Below are 26,577 nucleotides of genomic sequence, written 5' to 3'. Positions count from 1 at the left end.
TCCCCGCCACCCCCCGGCATCACTCTCCTCAGCGCCGCGCACCCCCTCGGGGTAGCTTTCCTCCCCCCCCACCCCACCCCCCACCCCCGACGTGAAACTTTTCCACAGTTTCGCTGTTTTATTTGGGGGGGGGGAACGGAAAATAAAGGCGCGGGGGGGGGCTGACAGCCGGCGGGGAGGGGTCGGCACTGGTTTGGGGGGTTGAGGGCGGCTGGGGGGGAGCGGGATTTGCCTCGGGAGCCTGAGGGGAATTGGGGGGGGGGGGGAGAAGGGGGGGGAAAAGGGGGGGGCGTGAGGGGGGGGCGGGTGTTGGGAGGGGGGGAGCGGGGGGGGGCTGAGGGGGGCGGGTCCAAGCGCTCCCATTGGCCACCTCCGGCGGTCAGGGGCGGCCGCCATTGGGCGGCGCGGCGGAGCGAGCGGGCGGCGATTGGCGGCGGACGAGGAAGCAGGAAGGAGGCCGGAGGGGCGAGCGGCTTGCGGGGAGCCAGCGGCGGCGGCGGCGGCGCCTCCCCCCCCCCCCCCCCCACCCCCCCTCCCCGCCCTTCCTCCTCCTCCTCCTCCTCCTCCTCCCCCCGCCCCCCCCCGCCCCGCTCCCGGCCTCTGCGCGCCGCCCGCCCGGGCCGCGCCGGATCGCGACGCCCTGCGGCGAGGGCGGGCGGGCGGCGGCGGCGGGGGAAGCCTCATCCCCGTGCCCGTCCCCATCCCGGTGCCGGTCCCGCCGCTGACGCAGCACCGCCGAGCCCCGGCCTCGGGCTCCCGCCGCCGCCGGATCCAGCCCCGCGGGAGCGCGCCCCGGTGAGTCCCCGCGGGAACGCGCACACCCCCCCCCGCCCCCCCCCCCCCCCGCCTTCGTGTCCCCTCCCGGTAGCAGGTGCCGAGGCCGCCCGGGGATACCGGGAACTTTCCTTCACCGGCGGGGGGCCGGGGTGTGGGGGGAGAGGGGCCGGGCCCTAAACACCCCCCCCCCCCCCCCCCCAGTCCCGGTTACCTCCCCCCCGGGTCCCGGTCCCGGTCCCGGTTCCCGGTCCCGGTCTGCACAAAGCCGGGGGGCAACCCCCCAGGAAAACCGGCCCCCGTGGGGCTGCTCCGGCCCCATTCGGGGCAGCAGCCCGGGCACACGAGTTGGCCCCGGGTGATGGTGCTTGGCCCCGGTCCTGCTCCCGGTGCCCCCAAACCCGCCCACTCGGGGCACTTTCTCCCCGCTGGCCCCACGCGTGGGGCGCAGGTGGCTCCGAGCCCGCCCGGGGCACGGTGCAGGACTTCTGGGCTCCCATCTCCCCCCACCTTTTTTTTTCTTTTTTTCTTTTTTTCTTTTTTTTTTTTTTTTATCCTTTCCCCTCCCGGCCCTCCTCTCCCCACAGTGGCCCCGGTGGCCGCGGGTCGGTTTCCTCTTCTCCTTTTGTGTAGCGGTGGCTCCTAATGGAGGCGGCTTCTTCGCTGGCTCCCTCTTTTCCAGCTGCTTCCACGAGACGCAGGAGCCAGCGCATGTGACCGGCAGGACCGCGGCAGGCCGGCGGCGACAGCTCGACACGGGGATGCCGGGAAGGCACGGGGACCCCGTGTCTTCCACCAGAGCATCCTCGAGAACTCAAAGGGGTGGGGGAAAAACCCGTCAAAACCAGACCTTCGGGGTCTGCGCTCATTGCCTTCCCTTCCCTTCCTTCCCTCCCGTTCTCCTTCTCTTCCCCCCAGTGCTTGGCTGAAGGAGGTTCTGGTTCGGTGGTGTTCCAAGGGACGCGGCCGCCCCTCGGCTCAAGCCCTAATTGTCGGGAGCGAGAGGCCAGGCCCTTGCTTAATTGATCCGCTGGCCGCAATTAGGAAGCGCTCGGTGCGATCGCGGGTGCTGGGCTCGCAGGTCCCGCTTCTGGGGTCTCGGTTTTTCAGGCAAAGGTTCCCCACCCGTATGGCGGCGACGCCGGCCGCATGATGGACCGGTGCTCCTGAAATCTTAATGGGATTTAAATATCAGCACGCCGCCGAGCGCTTTAACAGGAACATCCTGCTAACATATTCATCCCGAGCCATCCTTCACGTTTGTCATGTCCTGGCTACCTGAGTCGTTCCCCAGCTTCAGCTGCGACTGTCTTAAATATTTCCTTGTGGTCAAACCGCGTGCGCTGCTCTGATTTAACTGGAGTTTTTTATGATTTAAGCACTGATTTCTATTTGTTTGCCTAATGAATTCAGCGTAGCTTTCTCAACGTGGCAGCAGCGTAGGTTTCTATCTGCTCCTCTTGAGCAGAAATGCTACCGCAGTGAGACGTAGCTTTGCTTAGAGGTGTAAAATCAGTTGGAAAACCCCAAACCTGCGGATGAAAACAACTTTGTGGGAGGGGAAAATCCTTCCTGGATGTTCTGTTTGGTGCGGGCTGATGGTGACAGTTGCACAGAGCGATGTAATGCTGCTGAGAAGCGTGGCACTTGGGGGGCAAAACCAGTCGCAACCTCACTTCTGTAGCCGAAATGTTGTTGTTTTGGGAGCTGCTGAGTTCTTTTTAACCAGATCAGTTAGTTCGGGGCTGGCGCACTGTCTTTCTTACCGTCATCTGCATCACCTTTTTGTCTGTCTCCAGTCTGACAGCCTTATTATTTCTTTGTGTTGTTTTTTTTTTGTTGTTGTTTTTTTTTTCCCCTCTCTGGGCAGAAGATTTAAATGAATATTGTTTGCTTTGGTGATGTTAATTGGTATTGTGTGATCGAGGCACTCTATGGACTGGGGGACACATGCTGGAACAGCCTGTGGATATCCTGTTGAGCTAGTGCTTGGCCATTATTTTGGGGAAATAAACCCTTCAGCAAACGCAGATCTCATACTGTCACAGCACCATAACTAAGCCTTGAAAAGTAAATCTGGCCATCCAAAGCAAACGGCTGAAAAATAATTAGGAATGGTAGGTAAATGCCTGCTCACAGTTTGGCATTAAGCTCAGACCCCTGGGAAATGAAGGGTTGTATCTGGTGCCGCAAAAACACGAAGGTATGCCCAAATTTTGGGTCCCAGCAGCAGCGGTGGGTGGATTTTTGTGCCCCACCTCACACTGGGTTAACCGTGGCATCGCACCCCGCGGAAGCAACAAAACCCCTGCTTTCTGCCCGAGCAGCCGAGCTAATTAAGTTACAACCATCATATCGTTAATAATATATGAAACAGCAGTTTGGATAACTGGGAAAGACAAAAACTGGAAAATAAACACCCCAAAGAAGCCGTAAAATTAAAAAGAGCTTCAAGCACAAGCTGTGCGGTTTGTGCCACGGGCTGGCACCGGCCAGGATGGCTGTGTGTGCGATGGGAAGAGATGGGTGATGCTTTCCAGGGGCTTTCCTCCCCATCCAGAGGCTTTTCTGATGGTCTGGCTTGTTGGTTTGTGTTTTCTTTTTTGTTTTGTTTTGCTTCCCAATGTATTTGCGTCCGTCTGAAGGCAGGTTATTGGCGAGCTGCGAGAAAACCGGTTGGTTTTGCCACTGCAGATTTGTGTCAGTCTTCGGTGTATTTCCTCTAAGTGTGACAGCTACGGACCGTTGGTAACTTCTGGATGCAAAGCGCTTTTAAAGGGAGAGAAGATAAAAAGGGAGAAGCTCTAGGTGGTGCTCACAAGGAGCTGTGCCCCTCGCTTTCTGATTAATCCTGGGAGCCTTCGGGGCAGAGGGCATTTCTTTGGAAACGTTCGTAGCCATCCTGCGCAGCAGTCTCCGTTCTCATTTGCACCAAGGGCATGCCTTTAAGGACAAAAATATAATAAATAAATAACCTTCGTGGCCAGGTGCTGTCTTAAGTGAAGGAATTATCTGTAACCAGACCATTCTGATTTAACCCTCTCAAGTTTTTGCACTTGCAACCCCTATATCAGCAACTGATGTTCTTGAAATAGGGAAAACACACTTAAATCTAGTATGGGGCTTCTTTCTGAAGACAAAAAGAAACGTGATTGTTTGGTACAGTGCAACAGGCCTTTACCCACTTACTGTCCAAACCTGATGTCCTGGCATGCAGCTTTATTATTAAAAGTAAAGTAAGAACTCAGCAATATTTCACATGACGGTAAAAAATAAAAATTCTTCCGTTGGAAGAATGGGTGGAAGGAAATCTTGCCTTGATGCAAAATGAAGCAAGGGAGCGATGTTATCATTAAAGTTAAACTGTAGGGTATCATTAAGAAGAATAGATGTAAATCTGGCTTAAGACAAACCCCATTGCACCTGTTCTCTCACCCTGTCGATATTTGTGGAATTGGAATCTGATGAATCTGTTAAATGGTATTTCTTCTCTTGCAATGGAGGCAAAACCCTGTACAAAACAGGAGAATATGAGAGCACGGAGAAGCTGGCAGGACGTGCAAGGTGTGCTCAGCTGAGAGAAGCAAGCAGCCTGAACCTCTTTTTTTTTTAATGTATTTATTTTGAAATCTCTGAGCTATCGATGTTGCGTTAATACAAGTCCTAGAGAACATTTCAGGTTAATTCGTGGTAGGGGTCGCTCGGCTGAGGGCATCCACGGCCAGGCTCTGGCCAAGTGGGAGTAGCTGAAATGAGGATACCTTGTCTGGCAAAGCAGTTCCCTTTCCCACGTTCATCTAATCATCGATAGACACGGAATTTCACGAGTATTTCTGCAGGGGGTGTGTGGTTTATTACAAATTAAAACTAAGAGGTGGGATGCTTCTGAGTTTTGCCTGGGCGCGCTCGAGCGATGAGCAGGCTCGCCATGAGGCAAGCGTTAGGCGGCGGTGGGGACTGCGGTGCCCTTCCTCGGCTGGTTAAAAACGAGGGAAAATGCCTCGTGCCAGGCGCTGCGAGGCTGGTGGCACCGGGCAAGCCTTCTGGCCGCCTCTAAGTGCGCCGTGAGCCGTGGAGTATAGCAAATAAACACCTATTGGGACGGGAAAGGGATGTGCATTGGCTCGCGCGAGCTCACCGAGGGCGCAGCGCGTTCGTGGTTTTGCTTTTAAAAGCTTTTCACGCGGGGAGTGCGTTTATCACCTTTTAAACGTTCTGACTTCTAGCGTCATCTTCGTCAAAGACGGTTGCTTTAATTATTGCTGAGGGCCACGTCCGGCCGCTCATCCCTTCGTTCTCTGCACAGCACCGTGACCGAGCTCCTCGGTGGGGCACTGCGGGGGTGTTTGGGATGCGCAGGCGTTGGATCCCCCTCCGTCCCCTACAAAAGACACCGCGGGTCCCCCTCCGTCCCGTACCAAAGCTCCGTCGTGCAGCTGACGCCGTCCCGCGTGCGGCGGACGGATGCACGCCGCGAGCAGGTGGGCCGCGGTGCAGCGGCGCCGGGCTGCTTTCGGCATGGAAGAGCGTGGGATTGATGCCAAGCGCCTCGCGTTCGGCGGTGAGATGTTTCGGTTCAGAGCTGCAGGTTGCCGTGTTTCTCGTGTCCCAATTTTCTGGAACAAAGGTGTGACTGAACAAGGAAATTATGATTTTCTCCCCGGCTTTGTAAGCCGCATCGCGGGAATGCTTTCTGGCACCCATTGTTCTTCGAGCGGTTTTTTTTTTTTTTTTTTTGAAGGGCTTTCTTACGCTCGGCTTTGAAAGTGTGCAGCCTGCCTGGCTCGGCAGGCTTGATTCGTATAAAAGATCTCGGCTTTGAGCGTCTGCCTGCGTATCGACGCCTCAAATTATTTACGATGCTCTCAGAACCGAAAACGAGGTCCTTCCCTTCGGTTGCCTCGACCCAAACCGCTTGGCCGGCGGCTGCTTTTCGGCGCCCGAATTCTCGTCCTGGAAATAAAAGCGCAGCGCCGGAGCAGCCCCGAGAGCCAGGGGCAGCGCTGGAGCCGCGCACCGCGCACGGCCTTCTATTGTTCCCGGCTGTGGCCTGCGCAGAGCGCTGAAAATAGCACGCTCTCGCCCGCCGTCGTGCCGTGCCGTCTTTGTGTCTCCCGGCGCCCGCCGGGTACCTGGAAGGGGCCGAAAGCGGCGGCGGGAGGCGAGGCCGGAGCTGACTTTTTTTTGCAGGGCAGCACCGCGGCGGGGAGCGTGGCCGAGCAGCCGCAGCATCGCCGATGCCGCCCGAGCCGGCGAGCGCCCGCTCGCACCGAGCCCTCCGCCGGGGAAGTTGTGCCAAGTAAAGGAGCGTTGGGAGCGGACCCTAAAATGGAGGGGGGCTCGGCGCCTCGCGGGAGACACGGCGTTAATGTGAGCACGCCGGAGGCACGGGCGGATGGAGCGCGTTCTTGGGAAGAGCGTGAAAAGGAGAAGGGTCCGCGGGGGGCGGAGAGGAGGGGGGCACTGACATCTGCCTCTGCGGAGGGAGGCTGGAGAGGCACCGGGGGGGTTCGGGCAGGGGGAAGTAACCAGCGAGGATCGCATCGATAAGCAGGGGAGGTTTGGAAGCGCAGGCTTGTGAAGGAAACTAGCGGGCAGCGCAAGTTTTGTTGTTGTTGTTGTTGTTTATTTAAAAAGAAACGCACGAGAAGCACGTTTGGTTTTGTTTCTTTGTTTGTCTAGCTCAGGGGCAGTGCAGGAAAACAGGGCTGGAGGTGGCTCGGAGTAAGGAGACGGAGCAGATCTCTCCAGAGCGAGGAAGATTGCAGCTGCCAAATCCTTTTCCTCTGCTATCATGTGCAGACCGAGAAGAAAAGGTTTCTTTTTCTTAAAATAACTGGCTAAACGCCAGGTGGCAGGACAGGTACAAGAATCCTGACGTCTTGGACAGGCAAATCCCGAACTGGGATTTCTTTAGACTTGAGCAAATTGCTGGAGCAGTGGAAGCGAACCTGGCTTTTGGGGGGATTTGTGCCCTAAACCCTCACTTAGTAACCCCCATTCTCCCACGCATCCTTAATTATTTAACGATGGTACATTTGTTATCCCAGCACGTACTGGTGGAGGCAGAATATGCAACGATGATATCTGCCCCCCTTCTCCCTCCCGAGAGCCCTATCGTCATCTCTCCCATTCTTAGATGCGAGAATTAATGAAAGATATCTAGGAATGTAATTATTTGGGATTTCTACCATCTTTCTTGCTTTCTGGTTGCAAAGAGGTGAACCCTTTTGGGCTCTGGAGAGGACAGCCAGCACGACTGGGAAAGCACTGTTTAGCCAGCCTAAAAATAATAACAATAATACAAATCACTTCCATTTGTTCCAATATCCATTCTTTTCATATAGTGGAAGAAGAGCCAGAGGCTGATTTCCTCTTCAGAATACATTACCAGTTTCTCTGAAATCGCTGTTCTGAGGCCCCCAGGGCTATCAAGGTGTGATTTAAAACGCCCTGCTCCTCTTGATGCTGGGGAATAAGGAGGATGCAGCTTCGCTAAGGAACTGTGGGTCAGCATCTGCGTATTAGATATGCTCCCTGGCAGTCATTAGGGATAATTTCAGCCTGGCGCCGGAGTTTTTGGTGCGAGCAGCGTAAATACAGTGCAGAGTGCCTTGCTACCTGCGAAGGGCTCTTGTCTGTGCTCAGCCTATGTGTGATTCGCATCGCTTGTCCTGCCTGAAACCGCTAATGAGCTTAACAACTCTTCTGTTTTCTCGGTGCTTAACAAAAATTAAATCCTTCCCTACAAACAAAAATGTTGCAGAGTGCTCAGCCCGGTGCTTTCATGCAAGGACAATGGGGAATCTCGCTGGCTTTGCCCGAGATTCCACCTCGAAGCTCATTACGGAATAATTAGCTGGTTCTTGACTTTGCCACCGAGTTTTGGGGTTTGGGGGACTTGGGGAAGGTGTTTCCTGCACCAATGACACGACTTACCCCGAGACCCGGCCTTGAATTTCAGGCACTGGGCTGTTCGAAACTCCATCTGCCCGCTAAGTGAATGTCAATCCAATTTAGGCTTGCATATGTTTCCAAGGAAACCATTGGAGGCGACGGTGAGAAATGGACCACGGAGGGGCAGGAAAGCGAGCGCACCAGCAGCATTTCCACTTTCCAGTACTCAAACACGATTAAAACCTAGTTAGCTGTAATAACCCTGTATAGAGCGGTGGTTGGACTACTAAAATAAAAAGGAAAGTGGCTTAAGGTGCTGCCCCCGAGGTCTTTCCTGTGTAGATTATGGCTTTACAGAGTGCAGTCCCATTTTCCTTCCCCTCTAGCTGGCTGGAAAACTCATGCAGCTGTATAAAACCCTGTCCATCCCCTCGCTTGAACAGAGCGAGCTGTAAATGCTTCCTCTCCCTCCTGCCCAAAGGAGTCTCTATGAAAAAAAATTAAAAAAAAAAAAGTTGAAAGTGTTGAGGCAAATCAAAGCTCAGTGTCCCGAGCATGCTCAAAGAGCATCGAGGCATCTCAGTGCTACACAAGGAGCATTTTTGGGCTGGTTTGGATATTCCTTGCCCGAGGAGCGAGGAAAAAAAGGGCGAATATTTGGCTATTGGCTTCTGATCGCTCCAGCGGGCTGAAGGTGCTGCGGTGGCCTCGGGGCTCATCTTTTACCCGAGGCGAAAGGAAACCTGTAAGGTTAGCCTGAGCAGAGAGCTGTGTGGGTTCCTTGGGCATCTTTTACATCCATGGGGCTCTAAAAAGCATCTCCGTGCCTTGCTAGCACTCCCCCAGGGTAGGAAGCACCGGAGTGGTCTGGAGATTCAAAGACAGGATTTACACTTGGTTTCAGCTCAGAAGAAACGAGCGTGGGGTTTTTTTTTCTTCCCCATTAGGAGGAATTTTCCTTTAATTGAGAGCTTGAATTCTGTAGCAGGCAGAATTGTGAGCCTGCCTTGCTTTCCAAAGCGAGGTGTATTTCTGCCTGCTAATACAGCCATTAAATAAAATGTTTATCTTGGTTATTGAAATGAGGAGCAAGGTTCTCACTTCGGAGCTCTAAAATGGGATATTATCTGTCATTTTGCTTTAAAGAATGCTGCTGGCTTGCTCAGGTTTAAAATATTTTACTGTGACAAATAGCTGAAATCCTGGTATCTGGGGATATCCTGCGTGGGTATATTGGATCCTTGTGTATCGCAACTGTAGTCGGGGGCTGAAACTCCTCAGCTCAAAGCTCTTTGCAGCTGTCGTCCAGCATCAGATCCTCTTTGGATCAAATCTCTGGATATTTGGGCTGCCAGCAGCAAAAGTGGCTCCGGGGCGGTCAGCTCGGGTGCTAGGACGATGCGGTGGTGCACGGGGGGGGGGCTTTGCAGCACGTGCTTTTTTTCTTTTTTTTTTTTTCCCCCTTATCAGCTGTTTTCCTGTCCACGTCTGCATGCAGCTGGGGTAAGCAACGTTCGCTGCAGCTCCCTGCCCTCTTCCAGCAGCTCCTGGAAACTTTCTGCCGGTTGACCGGCAGCGGCGAGCGTCTCCCGCTTTGGCTCGGCGTCAGCTGGCAGCTCCTGCAGCTGCAGGCATCCCTCGCGGGTCAGGTCTGCGATGGTCCAGCGTAGGATTTTGTCTGCCAGTAGTGGAGCCTGTAGCTCCGAGCTGCTCGTCTCTTCCACCCTCTTGTGTGGGTGGCTTGGGTGTAGAAGGGCATTTGGCTTTTCCCCATCCCTCTGCCCCATGTGCTGAGCATCTCGGTGTGCGTTCATTCTCGTAGCTCAGTCGATATTCTCAAATCCCACAGCTGATGAGCCAGGGGTAATACTCGTTATTTTAGCTTCTCCCCTTGCTCAGAGTTCCTCAGAAGTTTTGCTCTTCTCTTCACCATGTCATCCTTGAAACCAGAAGTGGAGAAAATTCAGGGTGACTTTGAAGTATCGGGGTGCTCATTTGAGAAGAGCAGCTTGTGTAGCACGTGTGGGGTTTTTGTCCCTACCTAACACACTTAGATGTTTTGAAGCCAGAGCCTGACTTCAGGGGGCCTTCCTGAAAATCCAGTCGGAGGCACCTGGGATGTTTCCATAAGACTAGGCTGAACTGCTTAAAAGCTTTGTGCTTCCAAAGAGGACGTCTCAGTTACGTTCCTTCGCCACTCATCTGAGGTTGGTTTGCATTGCCGACCGTGTGCGCTCTTAAAACGAGACAGTGAAAATCACAGTCAAGCTTTTGGGCACCTGTCCTGACTGCACGGCCCCTGCTGCTGTGTACCCGTGGCAGCGTCAGGTGCAGAAAAGGACCTTCGGGTGGTCGTAGCCCTGCTGTGGGGCAGGGAATGAGTTGTACCAAAAGGTTGCTGACGGATATTCTTTTAACCCTCTCTTTAACCTGAACTTCTTCAGACAGTCTGATGCTTTTTCTAGCCCAGCAGGAAGGAAAGATGTAGGAAAAAGCTTCTTAAATCTCCCTTGGCACAGTATAAGTCCTTTCCTTATCCCCGGGAGAATGCCATGCTGCCGTTCTGTGTTACAGATTTTTTTTTTCCTCCACCCTTTTAATTGCATGACTTCAGCCCTTACACCCTCCCCTTGCCAGTCGCTTTGCGTCCCTTGGTGCTGCCTCGCTTATCCTGTGTTGGATGCGGCGCAGAGCCGTGAGCCGGAGCCTGCTCCCATCCCGCATTCCTGGGCACGTACCCCAGGATGATGTTTGCTTTTCTTTCACAACAGCACGATGTTGTTGACTCACTCAGCTTGTGCTCCTCAATAAACTTCAGCTGCTAAGTGCCACCTTGCTGGCCGCTTTCATCATGATTTCGCTCCTGCCTGTCTGGGCTGTGAATTGTGGATTTGTCCCTATTGATAGGCATTTAAAAAATATTTTAAAATGTTTTTCTGGCCCATCAAGATAATACTGTGGACCCGTTGCTTGTCTAAGACTTGCTTGCTCCCCCTCCAAGCGTTGCCTGCAGGTGAGCCTCTGACTTGCTAATAAAATATTGAATGGTCTCAGGCCTGCCCTCAGGGAGCCTGCTATGTCTTGTGTTTTGGCACTGAATTGTTAAGTTTGGGGGGAAAAAGCCATGTTTGAGGCTACCTGACAGCAGTTTTCTTCAGGTCGCGTATCCCTTGTTGGCTCCTGGGGATATCCCAGGGAGCAGCCGGAGAGTAATTGAGGAGCAAAACCCAGCGCTCTGCTCCTCCCGTGGAGCGCTAACCAGATTAAGTGGCAGCAACCAGACAGATTAAACAGATGATTCCCAAATACTTCTCCTTGCAGACAACTGCCGTTAGCGGGGCCTGTGCACGTGTAGCTCTTAGGGCATGCTTTCTGGGTCAGGTCGCTTAGCACAACCTCACAGAGTCCCTGTGGGACAGGGGGCACCCTCATTGACCGGAGCTCCAGATAATTCAATCCAGAACTCTCTGGACGGAGCGTTTAATTTATTCATTGTTCTTAATTCTTCCTGGTTCTTTTTAAAAGTCTGACTTTCCTTCCAGCTGTGCAAGATCCAACACAACCTGAAAAGTGCTTCGGTGTGGTTACATGGCTCGCCGTGTTGAGAACGCCTCCTCGTACCTCTTGCACCGAAAGCCGAGCTCGTTTAATCACTCCCTCTTTAAATGGCCAAATAGTGTCACGCCTGTGTAGGTAGATAAATGCAAGTTAATGAGGGGATATAAAACAAATCTCTCCCAGCACGGGTCTGCGAATGCTGTCCGGTCCATTTAAGGGGGATATTTGTTGCCATGACTGATCAAACCTGGGTGCGAGCATGCGCGCGTACTTAAATACATACCTCTAACGACGTGGGTAAAGGATGGAGGAGTGGGGCCAGCTCCTAACGGGACTTAAAAGGGCTTCCCTGGAAGTGCAGGCTGCTGGTGGTTAGGAAAGCTCCGCCAGCCCTGCTCAGGACCTGTGGCATCACATCCCCCTGCTTTCCTGGGCTCTGATGATCCCCGTTAGGTTTGTGCAGGGGATGGAGGTCCCTCTGCCTCAGCCGGGAGCTGCCGTGGCATCGTGGCGCTTGGTCTGAGTGCGGTGCTCCAGTTTCCCCAGCCTACCCCAGACCCCCTAATAACCCGGCAAAGAGCCAACGCTGGGCACTTAAAACCCTGAAGGGCTAATTGTTTAGTAATGAAAAGTGTAATGACCGAGCAATTAACTTTAATCGCTTAGCGGCTGGTGGAGGTTGGGGCTGGTCTGATGAAGACACCAGTAACATTAGGTTCAAACCTAAAATCTGTTTCTTGTACGAATCCAGATTTCCAGTGTGCTCCACGTGCAGGTTGAGCCCTTGAGTCCGTAACCATCACCTACCTGTCTACCTGCTGCCTTAGCAGAGCGCGTATTTCAGTGTCTAATTACCTTCCTGGAGAGCCAATTTGCTCTTTAAAACAAAAAAGAAAAAACCTCACACACCTGACGGCAGAAAATCCCTTGTCTGTACAGGTGGGCATCCTGACACCAACGCAGGAATTACGAAGCTTGTTCTCTGTTGAGAAATCAGGAGGTGTTGCAGCACCCGTTGGTTGGGCTAGTGTTTTTGACTGACCTAGCTCATTAAAGCAGATGAGCTGTGAAATTTTAAGAGGAACTTTCTCACCTGCCTTGTATTCACCCTTAAATGCTGTGCGCTTGCATTGCAAAGAGGGGAGGGGGGCGGAATTGCAGTAAGTTGGGGTACATTTGGTGGTTGGACTGCGAAGCTGGAATATGCATGGATATACACCTCTGTGTATTAATTGAGACAATATTTTATGGAAAAACAAAAACCAATGTACCTTTTTAAATGCGTACAAATATTTCTGTAGAGATATTTTTAGCTGGGGTTGCTTCTCAGTGAAGCATAGGCACCTTACCATTTTTAGGTACTGGGGTGGAAACGATTAGGAACGGTGTCTTAACATTCTGCTCTTCCTTTCTTGTAGCTTCAGGTTTCATGATCCACACGAGTTCTGTCCGATGTGATGAGAATAGCCTAAATTTCAGCTCCATCCAACCTACTTTTCCAGGAGGAAGTTCAAAGGCAGAAAGTTCAGCTCCAGGTGTAAGCTCCGCTTAGCGTTGTGCGCAGCGCTGCGGCGCATAGGACGCGGTGAGGAGAGCGTTGGGTTATGTGGATGCCAGTGGGAGTTGTCTGTTGCACTCTGAGTATAAAGAGGGATCAAAATTTACAGTGGCGACATCTGAAATGGCAGGAAAGCATCAGCTTTACGGACAGCTTGCTTCGTACAGAGCGATCCAGGGCTGAAGTCGTACAATGCTTCTGAACAAATTGTGTAGAAACAATAGGTGCTTCCAAATGAAGGACAATGCTGTCTTAAGGACTTCCCTAGAACTGAAAATACACTCAGATTGCAGTTTTAGTCTGAAGAGGTAGTTATGGTCAGTGTGCTTCAGCTAGGGATGAGTCAGAACACAGGAATCCTCTAAAACCTTACACGAACTTGGTATTTAAGGTCGGCTTTTTTTGCCTGCCTGACCTTAAGGCTTCTGTAAGTTTAAGTCAAGGTTATAAACATGCATGTTGTAAACTTAAAAATCCAGTTTCTCTTCTGAACCCCCATTAGGCATTATAACTGATAGGGTCAGTACCAGGAGCCTCAACACCAAGGATTCAGGTGCTGAGGTGGGGCTCTGCGTTTCGAGGGATGTTCGGAAGTTACAAAAATACGGTGAAATTATTTAGGGGGAAATAAAAATGTACTTGTTAGGTGCATTTTGGGTCTGATGGCTAACTAAACGTTATGCTGAAGGAATGCCCTGCTTTTCCCTGAATTTCCTGTGTTGCTTTTTTCCCTCCCCTAAAGCAATTTCTGAGCATGCTGAGTAGAAACTTGCTGCCTTTAGATCTCAAGGGTGTCCTGCCGACAGTTTCCAGAAGCTGTTACGAGAGCAAATAGAGACCTCTGTGGAGGCAGACTTACCCGGGAGGGGACAAGTCCAGGTCCAGAGACAGGATGGCAGTGACAGCCAGGCAAAACGGAGAGGAGCTGGCAGGGATGAACCTGCTCTCGAAGTCCCCAAAGGCGGCACGGTTTTGCAGATGCGCCTATAATACGTGAAATCGCGGCACACCTCGAATTATTTAAGCTCAGCAGCTCGGAGGAAGTTGCTAAAGTGTTTGTGGGAGAAGGGTGATGCTGATATATAGAAGAGCTTTAATATTTACTTTAGAAAAATCTCGCACCTTGTTCTTCAAAATATGGCATCTTGGAAATAAGTTGTTGTTCCATTTTGTCTGTGTGAGCAGGAACGGTGCCAGAGTGATCTGAGCAAAGTGACACATGATTGATATTTCACCAGACTCAGCCTTCTGCTGTGTAGGAATTTAGTTTGCGTTTTGCATATATGGAAAATCAGATGAGCAGGGCTTGTTTTTTTTTTTTTTTTTAAACCTTGATTAACTTGATTGGCAAAGCTTGTGCTCCTTCTAAAAACACAACTGTCAAAGCTCTTGAAATATTTTTTGCTTGGTTTTTCAAGCTACTTATAGGCATCATACTGGGTGCTGTTAGCGTAGCTGTCATGTAGGCAGCTTCACGCCGAACCTATTTAAAGTTCTAGTAGGCAAGTCTTTGTAAACAAGGGATATTCAGCGCGTCTAGTGTTTTATATGTAGTAGTGGTTGCTGTTGACGATCTCTGGGGTATTTCATGAGAACTGCAGGATCTGTAAGGCTGCCGGTGGATGGGAGGGTGTGGATGAGAATCCGATATTTCTGACTCACGGTGCCAAAGCAGTGTAAAGGGAGAGATCGAGTGATGATTTCTCAAATGCAGATGTCTCTCAGGCTGGGCTTGCTACTGAAAACTTTGCTTTAATAATCTGGAAACTTTTGTCTCATCTGTTTCTCACGTGGCGCCCCTCACGGCTTTCCTGGTGCTCCCCTTGCTCGATCCCTGTAGCTTGCTTGCCTTCGTTAAAAGGAAACCCTAACAAGCACCGCGCTGGGGAATGATGCAGCGAAGGCGGAGTGTCAAAACGTCTCTTAGGCTCGAGTGCTTGGTACGAAGCTTTCAGCCTTGAGACGAGCTGAGCCTGATCTCCACCCCACCTGCACAAGTGCATCTCCTGCGCTTGCAGACGCCAGGGATTTCCTCTGCTATCCCTGGGCTTCATTGCGGCGGCATGCTCAGGGCTGGTTATTCACAGTCCTTGTGTTTTTTTTTTGTTTTTTGTTTTTTTTTTTAAAAAAAAAGATTGGTTTTGAGAGGTGAGAAGCCGATGGTAGGCTTTGCACTGCGGGAATAATTACAGCGTTTGCATTGGCAAAGAAATGGTTTCTGTTTGGGCAGGGGCTGGCTTTATGTGCGTGTTTGTTTGCTTGTATCTTTAATGACATGGCTGCGTGTTATTTTTCCCCAGGGTCCCTGAACTGCTCTGTGCACGAGCAGACAGTTCGGAGAAAATATCCAAAGCTGGTGGCTACCGGCCCTGAGTTTTAGAGTGGCCACCGGTTCTTGCTGGTGCAGCTGAGAGGCTCCCTTGTAGGAGGGGATGACTGCGGGATGGAGATGCTGAGCAGGAGCAGCTGGATGCTGTATCACCCTTAAGATGTCTGATAGCTCAAAGCTTCATTGGCATCCTTGTACGTTCCTCTCTAACCTTTTGGACGGCAGAAGAAATGCCTCTGAGTGAGGAAGGATGTTGTTTTGTACCTCTCTGAGGAATCGAAGGGGACAGAGCGACATCCCGATCTCTGATTACTTCTGATTTTTGATTATTTTTTGAAGTCCCCGTGGAATTTTAGGGTAGGTTTGCTTGTAGGTTAGCACAGCTCTGCATCTGTTCTTGAGAGAGCAGGCATGAAACTGTGGCTGCCCTTGCTCTAAATCGCCCCGAGCTGATTTCTGTCCGCTGCTTGGGGAGGCTGTAAACAACAGCAAAAACACTGAAACTTTCTGCGGATGTGCAGAAGAATAGTGCTTTATGGTCAGGTCACAATCAGGATTGTGGCAACTGTTGGCGGTGGAAATCTTTAGTTCTTACAGGCCATAGGAAGTGGTTTTTGCAAGTGTTGGTCGTGCTCGTGCTATGAGGTGATGAGTGAAGGCTTCACGTTCGGAAACATCAGTCTTCAATTCAAGCCTGTGGACAGACCACGGCTGTGGGGCTCTGGTTTTGCTGACTGATGTTTGGGTTGCTTGGGTCATGCATTACTTCCTGCGCTTCTCCTTTACTACAGCATATACTGGATATTCAGCCCGAGTGGTACCTTTTTGCTGCAAATGTGATACAAAATATGGTATCGTAGCATCAGGAACAGGGAAAGGAAAGACGAGGCCTTTCTGAAAAGGAGTGTGCTTTTCCCAGACACCGTGATAGTTCCACAAATAATGCACTTTGTCACTGAGGTCAAGGAGCCATCTTTCCAATCTTCCCCCATACTCGAACATATTTCTTTTCCACTGGTATTGAAAGAATTGACCTTGCCCAGGTATATAGAGATAAACTGCTTAGTTCAACTTGCAAATGGAAAAACCTATTCTGCGAATGAAGGTAGTTAACCGAGCAGATTGATACAATCTCCTCTCGAAAAGCAGGTGCCTTTCTTTGCCAAAAGAGGTACAAATCTGAGTCCCAACCTCCCCAGAGCTGTGGCCATACCTGTGCAGTGAAACACAGCTCTGGGAGCACGAGCTTCCATGCTGCTGCCAGCCGTGCTGAGCCTGTTAGCAGGAGCAGGGGAGATGAAGCAGGCGTGAGATGCCTTCCCTGCCAGTGCTTGGGCTTCCCAAATTGCTTTGGCCAGGGAATTTTGAAGTCCACTTTTGCCTTGGAGACTTGAAAAGGGCCATTTTGCCCAGGGCAAGCCATGTGGTGGTGTTGGTAATGCAGGGTGTCTGTCCAGGGCTCTGCTCCTGCTCTGGATGCTGGGAAGGCTCCAGTGTGTTGGGCTCTTGTGTGCTGCTGTCGGGTTTCAGCTTTTTTCCTTTTTCCATTTTTTTTTCCTGCCCTTTTTTTTTTTTTTTTCCTCTTTTGCAAGCAGTCCTTGCTGTGGCTGCGGAGAGTGTGAGAACAACCGGAGAAATTTCATTTTGGCTTCCCTGCAAAGTGCTCCAGAGCACTGCCACTAGGCAAGATCTGAAACCAGATAATCAAGAATAGGACAGGCCCTCCCAAGGAATCAGCCGTGCAACTTCTCTGCTGGGGTGTTAACAGGTCTGGCTCATGTTTATGCAAGTGGTCAGCTGTGCAAGCAGGGACTGCACCCCGGCATGTTTCCTTCGCAGCTTGCCATCGCTTTCAGACAGGTAGGGCACCCCTGGTTTAAAGCATCCACCGATAATTGCAGTTGTTTCAGCACTGTAATTCATCACGGGCCACACAGCGATGTGCCTGGAGCACCGGCTTTCACAACCAAGGCATAATTACTTCTGTCGGACCAGTGAGGGGAGTGAGCAGCCCATGCAGCTTGGAGATCCTCTCTGGACAGTGCAGGAAGTAAAGGAAACCCTGGATCCCTCCTTGCTTGCCTTTCTGAAGCTAAAGAGGCACCGACTGCATCAGCTGGTGCGGTCTTCACCTCGTTTTTGAGAGGTGCTGGCAAATGGTGAGGGTTGTGTTGATGAGAGAGAAAAACAAGCCTTTTCTGCAGGATAATGAGCTCTGTATAAACAGTTTTCTCTGGAGCATGTGGATGATCGAGCTTTCGATGAGCCTCCAGAGACAGATCAGGGCTGGACCCCACGAAGACAAATTGCAGCCCGTAACGATTGTAATTTTTCTAAATGTTTGAGGTTGAAAGGATGCTCCTGCTCGTGGGACTCGCACAGCATTTAGGCGATTCAGCCTAGGATACCTGACGCTTCTGTGCTTTACCCGGATTTCCAAGAGCTCCTGGGAGGCTTCCTTCATGCAACGCGTCTTTTATAGCACCGAAAGTGATTCGACTTTAAAAGCAGCAGGGAGAAAGGAGCCAATCCTCCAGACACTTGCAGTTATGGGGTTGTTGTCACAGCGTAAGCTGCACCAATTTAAAAGAATATAACTTCTTCCAGTAGACAAGGGCTGAAAGTCAACAGCACAATGCCGTGCACAGAGAGGAAGATTCCTGTTGTCGTAACTCTTTGTATGTTATTGAAGTGCCAAATGGATTAGAAGGCCTGAAAGGTTTAGATTTCTGTGCTTTTGGCATCGTCTCCTTGGAACGAGCGCGTCTCTGTAGTGAAGCTTTGGAAGGGAAATGGTGCTTAAATGGGTAGTCCCAGACTGGTTTCTTCTAATTTCACTTGCAATCAAGTGATGGAGAGGAAGAGACAGATGCTACAGCTGCATGATTACAGAAAATGCAGCTGTTAACACGCTTGCTTATTTTCCTGCTAATGAGGCATCAACTCTCTTCTGATTTTGCTGTTTGGGTCGTGCTTTTATTCTGGCAGAAAACGAGACCGCTGCATTTAGTTTTGAATTTCTGCAGTCAGATCAGGGTTCTGCAGCTGCCGATGTAATTTCTCCGAACTGGTCCAGTTTGAGGAAGGAGAGAGCGGCTGCAGCTAGCTTTAAAATGCCTGATGGGCTCTGGATGCAGCTGGCTACACCAAGCTGCTCCGCCAAACTTGTTTCACTTCTAGCAGTTATAAATCACCGTCTCCTTGCTGCTAATCCAGTTCCTCAGCTGCAAGCAGGAGAGGGGTGGTTCTGCCGTAAGTATCTTCACTTTCAGTTCTTCAGCTTGTATCGGGATTTCCTGGAGACTTCTGGGCACAGTTGGGTTTTCCTCTTTGTTTCATGAAGCCATACAGAGGTGGAAAGGGGACAAGCAGCCCTGACGCTCCCCATTAGCAGCTGAATTGAGTGCTGGCTGTAGATAAGAGCTCTCGGTAAGCTCTGCGTGACTCTGATTTTTAAGGCATGATATATACTGTCGGATATTTCAGTTTCAAGCAGCGTTCAGAAGCTCTGCTCGTGCCGTATGCTGGGCAGAGAGAAGGGATTACTGGATCCCAGGTAAGTCAATACTCAGGACTTTTGCTGAGAAGTGAATGAGCGGGACTAGCCCCACAGCAATTGTAATACAAGCAATTTGGTAGGCTGGGAATGAGTTCTTGCTGGTCCTGTGTGTGAAAGATGACTTTTGTTCAATGGAGCAATCTAGTAAGACTGCTTGTTTCTGGATGCGTGCCCATAACGTGGATGAATCGCTGATTTAGCGGGCTCGTTTTCTTCATTCCTGTCGTGGTACCTCTCCAAAACTGGCAGCGGCATCGCTGCGGTGGTCTTGTAGCAGATCCTCCTGGCCCTTTCTGCACCCGTGTCCGACAGATCACAGACAACTGGAAAACGCAGCCAATTCTCTGGGCTGAGAGTGCCTTCAGTGGGACGGTGAGAGAGTTTCTCCAAAAGTGATCTCGAGAACCAGACTGAAAATGTTGCAGGTGGGTTCTGTGGAATACGGAGCCAGGTGTTGGTATTGTCCACCCCCTGCCGTCAGTCACAATAAATTCACGCTGCACATTGTTCTAGAATAACAAAATTCATTCCAGTTGCTCAACCTGGTTGTTCTCACCTCTATTAAAGAATTATGTCAGAAAAAGGGAATAAAAAAACAACACTCCAGCTTCGACAAGCTGCCCTGCGGGTCGTGGCAGTTGTTTTATCGTGGTGATGTCCTGGGGAAGTTCCCTTTGTAGAAACTGAACCTTCTGAACCACGCTTTGTAAGTGACCACTTACAGGCTTAAAATCAGTTTATTTTTACTGATAACGTTGAGCTACTGCAGAGCAAACGGGATGCAGTCATGCTTTTGAAAACAAACACAGTTCACCTAATTTTTGACTTGAGGTTTTTAGCGGGGTGTGATCTGGAAAAATGACTTTCTCTTGGTCTCCAGACTGAATGCTTGAGCGGGTTGGGGAGAAACCTGGCTGATTAGGTTTGTTTATCCAAGGAACTTGCAGAAATTTGTGAGGGAGCAAATACAGAAGTTAGCAGTACTTAGCTTTGATTGTATTTCTGCGGGTAGCCTGGTGTTTCTTCAATAAAGGTGGATTTCGGAGGGTTTACAGTCATGTGGAAGTGTTGCTGGATGGAGCTGATGTTTTCTTTGCTGTTGCTTAAAGGATTTGTATGGCCGTGATACCAAAACGTGTGGGGTTTGCTTATTTTGTCTTTGCACAAATTTCCAGATATTTAGTTCTTCATCTGCAGATAAGTGCTTTGTAGGAGGCGAGCAGCTGAGCTCGGAGTGGGGGAGAGAAAACTTGGAGACCAGATGAAAAGGAGGAGATCTCTGCAGACATAGCCTCCTTCTACTAAGAAGTAATAAATAAAAAGCCTGTGATGGCTTGATTACTGTTGTGCCTAAGAACTCATTGTGTCAAAGAGCTTACGCGACCACAACTCTTAAAAAGGATCGCGTCGAATCTCTGTGTTCTTCACACTTTAATGCATTTTTGACTCGATATCTCTAATGTCATCTCTGTGTTCAACTCGAGTGTTTCTCTTGACGTTCCGGTTGCAGTTGTCAGTGATGAAAGCTGGTGTAGAGTAGCAGTTGGAAATACGCTACAACACGCAGGACAGCGATACCTGTTCTGCACCAGAATGCAGATTTCGCATCTGGGCTTTGGAGAGGGAGGTGCTTTTGTTGCAGTTGGAGGAAATGTGCGTATTAAAATGCCATTTTCATCTGGAGTATCATAACTTCAAGCATTCCTGTGCTTAGGTTCCGGAAAAGATATTTTATTTAAGCTCTTGTTTGTCTTGGTATTCCCCATGGAGTCCAACAGGGAAGGCAGCCGCCGTGATGTTAACGATTCTCCACTTCATCGGTGGAGAAATTCCCTTCCTTCAACCTGTACCAAACTTCTTTTTATCTTTCGGGCAGGTCTGGTTTGAACAAAGTCACGTCTAAAGTACTCTGTTTTTAAGAGATACCCTTTCTTTTTCAAACACTGATGTGCTATAAAGCCTCAGCAAGTGAAGGATGTGGAGTGGTGGCCAGAAGATGACCGCTGCTCTCAGTAGAGCAATGAGAGCTCGAGGAGACGGGGCATCTGATGCTGGTTTTTAAGGCAAGCCACAGTTGGTTCACTTTTTTTTCCCTCTCTGCTGAGCGTTTCCACCAGAGGTCCAGTCTTTTGTTGGGGACAGCAGAAAATAGGTTTGGAGTTGCAAAGAAACCACTGGTCTGTATGGGCTGGGAGACAAACCTCGTTTGCGCATTTTATTTTTTAAATGGAAGTCCTCTTGCTAACTCCCAAGGTTGGCTGTGGTTAATATAGCTGCTTGTGCAAGAATTATTCGGATTTGGGGAGAAATTGTCTGTCTGAACTGATGAACCATCTTCCTAAATTCCAGAACCTGTGTTGCTTATCAGAAGAAAAAACCACAGATGTACATAAATGTTTGCTCCCCATGGAGCACTCCAGTTTGGGCACTAGCCAGAGGAGTTATCCTGTGCATAACGGGGTGTAAAGGGTTCAGGCACTCCAAGACATCTCAGGAAGGCTTTGACATCTGCAAAAGCAACGTGCAAACCACAGTGGCTTTCAATTCCTGGTTTTCTTTTAGTTAGTGCATACATAAGCAAGTCAATTAAAGCACACTGGGCTTATTTCAAATAGATAATCTAATTATCAGCTTGATTAAGCCATATCAAATGAACAGTTCTTGTAATTTGGTAGCTTTGTTCTCATCGCTACAGATGCAGTAGCTTTAATTAGCCAGCCTCCAAGTAGCAGGCCAGCGTCGATTGTGTCAATCGTGGGGTGCTGCAGCCAAGTAAATACCTGGTACAGGGGGCATCGAACGGCTCCTGAGCGGATGCTGGTGGGAAGGCTGGCACTTTGGTCCCAATAAAGGGAATCTGACTGCTTCATAAATACGAGTAAATGCAAGCGATCGCCCTTTGCTGCTGTTTCCTGTGCTCAGATACAGGCTATGTCAAATCTGTTCCAACATAACTCAATTAGACTTTTTTTTTTCAATGCTTGTGGTTACTGCAAACTCGCACCCTTTCATGGCTTTCAGCATAGAGCTCAGGGCAAGCCATTCTCCTCCAAGGCCTTCCTGCACTGGCAGGAAAAGTTCCCACTTATAGTAAATCGGAGCCGGACCGTTTCTTTAACTTTTTACCTGGCTGGGAAAGTCCGGAGGCGGTGGGGCCGGCCGGGCAGCAGCTTGTCGGGGCACTGGGAGGTGGTTTGCTCAGCCCTGCAGGCAGATGCTTATCTCTTCCTTCTTGTATTTTGGACATTTGCGTCTGTTTTAACGGTGTCTTGGCGTACCATCTAGATGGCAAGTCAGGAATGACACGGCTAAGTAATTCCTTTCCTCTTTTGAGAGCCTGGGATATCTGCTCAAGCCTCTGCCAAACGTGGTGATTTGGTTGTTGGGAGTCCGCAGCTTTTACAAAACGCGATTGTGGGGAACGACAGCAGCAACAGGTAGCCAGGTCCTAACCTGTATAGGGATTTGCATGTATTTATTTTATTAATGTTGGCAGATCTCCACCTAATAGACCCAAGTTTACTTTTTATGTGAGTAGGTGGACTTTTTTGTTTTTCTTCTGTCTAATTGTTTCAGAAAATGACAATGAAACAGCCTGCCTGTACCAACACGCAAGCAATCACATACCTGGGATTTATTTCTGTGCCTACCCTGGATCGGGATTCAGATGAGCTTTGGCAGATTTGATGAGAGTTTGTAACGTGGCAGAGACAGCATCGGCTTAGTGGGGAATGCGTTTGGGCTGGGAGCTGGTGAAATGGCTTTCTGGATAAATCCTGGTTTTTCTGGCTCCTGTGACACTTGCCGTCACCACCTCACCTTTAATTACTGCCATGTTCTATGGCTTAATATTAAACCACAGCTCATTGCATCCTGTCTCCTAATTGGCTTAACTGGCCGTCACCCAAAAAGACTCGGCTCTGTGCAGAAACAAGCTGGCCCAAGTGTTTCCTAATCGGCAGCCGGTGCTTCGTGAGGAGGTGGGTCCCTCTCAGCGGTATTAACGGATGTGTTTTTTTCTCTCTTCGTTCTCAGGATTGGACATTGATCCTATGACGCATGCCCGGAAGAAACAACTTTTCCTTCTGAAGCATCCAGCTGGTTCTGCTGGCCAGGCTTCGTCCCCCCCAGGCAGCGGGAGGATGGACAGGACACGGGCAGAGTGCGGCGAGCAGAGGGACGGGGGTGCCACCGAAAGCACCAACGGCCCGAGTGGGTTTGCGGGGACGAACAAAAGCAAGAATTTGCAGGAAGTCCGCAAGACGTACCCGCTGCGGAGACGCCTGCTCCCTTCGGTGAACAAAAAGACCTGCAAAGTGCTCCTCACCAGGCTGGAGGATGTGGCCGGATCTCTGTCGAAGGAGACCCAGAGCTGCAAAAAAAAGGACCTTCCCAGTTGGCTGGAGGGCTTGGGACCTACCTTTTTTGCTGAACAAGTTAAGCCTGTGGGAGCGGGGAAGAGCGATTCATCTGGGGAAAAGTGCACAGTAACTTATCCGGGGACAGACGAAGACCTTGACAGCGCTCCTTCGGAGCCCAGGAAGCGTAGGCTGGCCTCGCTGAACGCGGAGGCTGTGAACAATCTGCTTTTTGAGCGGGACGATGGCTTGTTGTCTGGCAGGCGCTTTCGGAGGGATTCCACCAAAGCCGCTGGAGACTGTACGGTCAAGAGCTTGCATTGCAAAGCTGGTGACAACTGGTCTGCCTTGGAGAAAACAGCTGTGAAAACAGGTAAAGGCAAAAACCGACACGAGCCCAGTCAGAAATGCAGTAGCTGTGAGCATTCACTGGATGAGGTCTTTGATGATGGGACAAAGAGGGAGGATGGTACCATCCCCTATCATCCCACCCCAAAGAGACTGGCCAGCCTGAACGCTGTGGCCTTTCTGAAGCTGACCCATGAGAAGGACCAGCCCCTGAAGCAGAGGAGTAAATCAGACGGGGAGGGCAAGTCCGAGAACCACTGTTCGAAATCTACGCTCAAGTGGGCCAAAGCCAGTCGGAAGAATTGCGTCAAGTCTAAAAAGGAAGCAGCGAGCTTAAAAATGGAAGGCCAGCACGGCTGGCGGGGGCTTACCCTGGGCGCTTTCGGGAAAGCGGAGCAGCGGGACTCCTCTAGGCTCTACAGGACGGCTGAACCTGTCCCTTACGAGTCACTGTCTAGCTCCTATGCTAGCACAGAGAGTTTCTACCACAGACTGCCTTTGCTCATGGGTGGACAAGCTTCCATGAAGCCTGAGTATGGAAGACCCGGAGAGAAATCCCCAACTCCCAAGCAGGAATTTCATCAGCCTTCCTTTCCCGTGCAGCAGTTCCCTCCCTTGCCCGTTCCCGGGAATCACACGGATTGTGGATGTCTCTATGAGTCCTCGGATCTGACTCCGCTGAACGGGTTTTACGTTTGTTATGGCCAAAGTGGATACAGTGGCTACTCTCACTGCTCGGTTTACCCCAAGGATGAGCTTTCGCAGTCTGCGACCTGTGAGGGGCTCTTGGTATCACCGGGCTCCTTGCCATCGGGTGCTCATTTCCAGCCCCTCCACTGGTGCAACTCCCCGTACTGCTGTGGAGAAGGGACGGCTATTAACAGCTACAGCGTCTGCGGCGTCGTGCACGTGCCGGAGGGCAGGATCAGCAGCGTGCACGCGGGACGGAACAGCTACCCCTACAAAATGCCTTTTGCAGCAGGTAAGGCGCAAAGCGCGAGCAAAATGTCGGTTGGCATTCCTAGGAGAAGAGGGCTGCTTGGGCACAGTGGCTACTGGAGGTGTCTCACGGTTCATCAAAGGTTGGCATCAGAAAGAATCCGTGTTTCACCTCCCTTTCCCCCAGTTTTAGCCCAGAAAGGCTAAAAAGCCCCCTGAAAAGTCTGACTGGTGTGGAAAGCGTGGAAGCGCTGAAAGAATCGAGGCAGCAAGGAGGTGACCGAGGGCTTGTCGTGCTGGAGTTGACTGCTTTGCCCTGTGTAAAATGCATGGTTTCGGTTCCTAGATGCTTTGCAAGGCTTCTCGCTGTCTGCTGCTGAGCAGAGGGTCTGAAACACATCAGGCTGCGTTGCCGTCCCAAAAGCCTGCTCTCACGACCGAAGCATCCTGGCAGAGCAGCGCGAAGAAGCAAGCGCTGCCTCGGTTGTCAGACTCTTCCCAGTGAAAGCTGTGCAGGGGATGCAGTCTTTTAAGGTTTCATTCGATCTGATCTGGCAGGGCTGAGCTGTGATTCAGTTTGAGTCTACTGGTTGGACTGATGCTTGAATTTCTTTGCAGTGATGTAAGTGCTGGTAGATCGTTGCTTCGGCGGATAGCGGTGCTGTGTTTGCTATTAAACTGGAAAAATCAGGCCCCAAAATGGGGTGAATGGCAGTGTAAAGGTGGGGTAGTTGTTTGCCTGGCTCTTTTCTGTCCAGTTTGTTTGTTCAGGCTTTGTCCTCCAGCGGGCTTTATCTCGGAGCTTTGCCTTTGCTATTGGAAAACATCTTTTTGAAATACTTAAAACTGGATCGCTGCGCTGTGGTCACCAGACACCAGGACTTGGTGTAAAAGTCACCAAGTCACCAAGCAAGGCACCGCTGCCGCTTCCAAATGGTGTGCTGTGCAGGCAGAGCTGCTGCTCGGCTGCTGGGGGTGTAAGCATTAGCGTTTCACCTAACCACGGGCACGCGTTCGAGTCAGAAGAGGCACGACTTAGCCACCCCAAACAGATTTCCAGGTAGGCGGATGAAGTTTGGGTTTGAGCGAGGCTTTGTCGTCTTCCCTTGTAGGAAGCTGCTGAAAGTCGGGAGCGTTTGGTCGAAGTATAATTTCCGTTTTCCCTAAATATCTCCGCTGTCGTAGTGCCGCTTCCTACGGCAGGGGCTAGGCAGCGTTCCCTCGCGGCTTCGATGCCTTTTCGATCGCAAGACAACCAGCTCGGCAGCGTGTTCTTGTCTGACACCTCCCTGCCTGGTGCCCCGAGGTCATGCCAGCCTGCTTCGTTCCTGAAAGTCTGCATGCTGCTGCCTCCGATTCCGAGTAAGCAGACGGGCTTTTTTCTGAGTTCAGCCCTCCCTGCAAACCCGGTGGCTTCTCGCGGAGCTGGCAGCAGCAGTTCCAGGGTGTGTATTTACCAGCGATGTGTCACCCCGCTGCTCTGATCTTTTCCCAACGTGGATTAGCAAGCGGCAGGATCATTTCCTGCTGTAGCACATTTTTGGATGCAGCGCGTTCTGGGTTAAAGCTGCCTGTACGTGTAAATGCTTCGCGGGCTCTCAGTTCCTTCCTGTGAGCAACTTGGGTTTAAAAGTCTCTGCATCAGAATAATTTAGACTTTGTTCTGCAGGCTGAAGGAGGTCTCCCAGAATATTAACAGGAGTTTGTGCTTAGGAGTTGGTTTTTATAGGTCTGCCCCTGAAATCTCAGCCTTCCCTCAAGTGGGTTAGTTTAGGGAATTACAGGATTACTCGGTTGGAAGCGCCAGGCTCCCATCTGAGAGTGTCGGTACGAGGGGATCCAACACGGTACGTGACACGGGGCGTATCTGTCTCAGGTGGCGTGTTCGAGTTGCAGCCTTTTGTGAGCAAAACAGGGAAGAGGGGATTCAGGGAAGAGGTGGTTCACTGCTCCGCGGGTCCTGTGCCCGCCGAGGCCAGGCAGGATTCCTGAACTCACACCCTGATGTCTCACCAGCAACGTTGCTTTGGCATCTGCTGCTTGGGGTCAGCAAACCCCAGTGATGCCCGCAGCAGCCCTCGGGTCTGTGGTTCAGCACTGGCTTCGATGCAGCCCTCGTAGAGAGGGAGGCTGATTTCCCCTTATTGCAGGGGGATCTCGTCCATTATTCAGCTGGAGCTCGGTAACTTCATGGGTTTTATTACCTTTTTATGTTCTTTAGCAGCTCTCTGTTGTGCAGCAGCGTGCTCCCACAGAC

General features: G+C 50.9%; 1 protein-coding gene across 1 annotated transcript in view; it reads left to right on the top strand.

Annotated features, from left to right (window-relative positions):
* Positions 1 to 623: 623 nt before the first annotated feature.
* Positions 624 to 26,577, top strand: part of BAHD1 (bromo adjacent homology domain containing 1) — a 34,825-nt gene continuing 8,871 nt past the window's right edge. The window contains exons 1-2 of the mRNA XM_035539925.2: positions 624 to 795; positions 22,711 to 24,363. Of these exons, the coding sequence (XP_035395818.1) occupies positions 22,728 to 24,363 (1,636 nt within the window). The 5' untranslated portion in view covers positions 624 to 795; positions 22,711 to 22,727. The remainder of the gene's footprint in view (positions 796 to 22,710; positions 24,364 to 26,577) is intronic.

Source organism: Cygnus atratus, chromosome 5, assembly GCF_013377495.2.
Source record: "Cygnus atratus isolate AKBS03 ecotype Queensland, Australia chromosome 5, CAtr_DNAZoo_HiC_assembly, whole genome shotgun sequence".
NCBI classification, from domain to species: Eukaryota; Metazoa; Chordata; class Aves; order Anseriformes; family Anatidae; genus Cygnus; species Cygnus atratus.
This window is presented reverse-complemented; position numbering and strand designations above follow the sequence as displayed.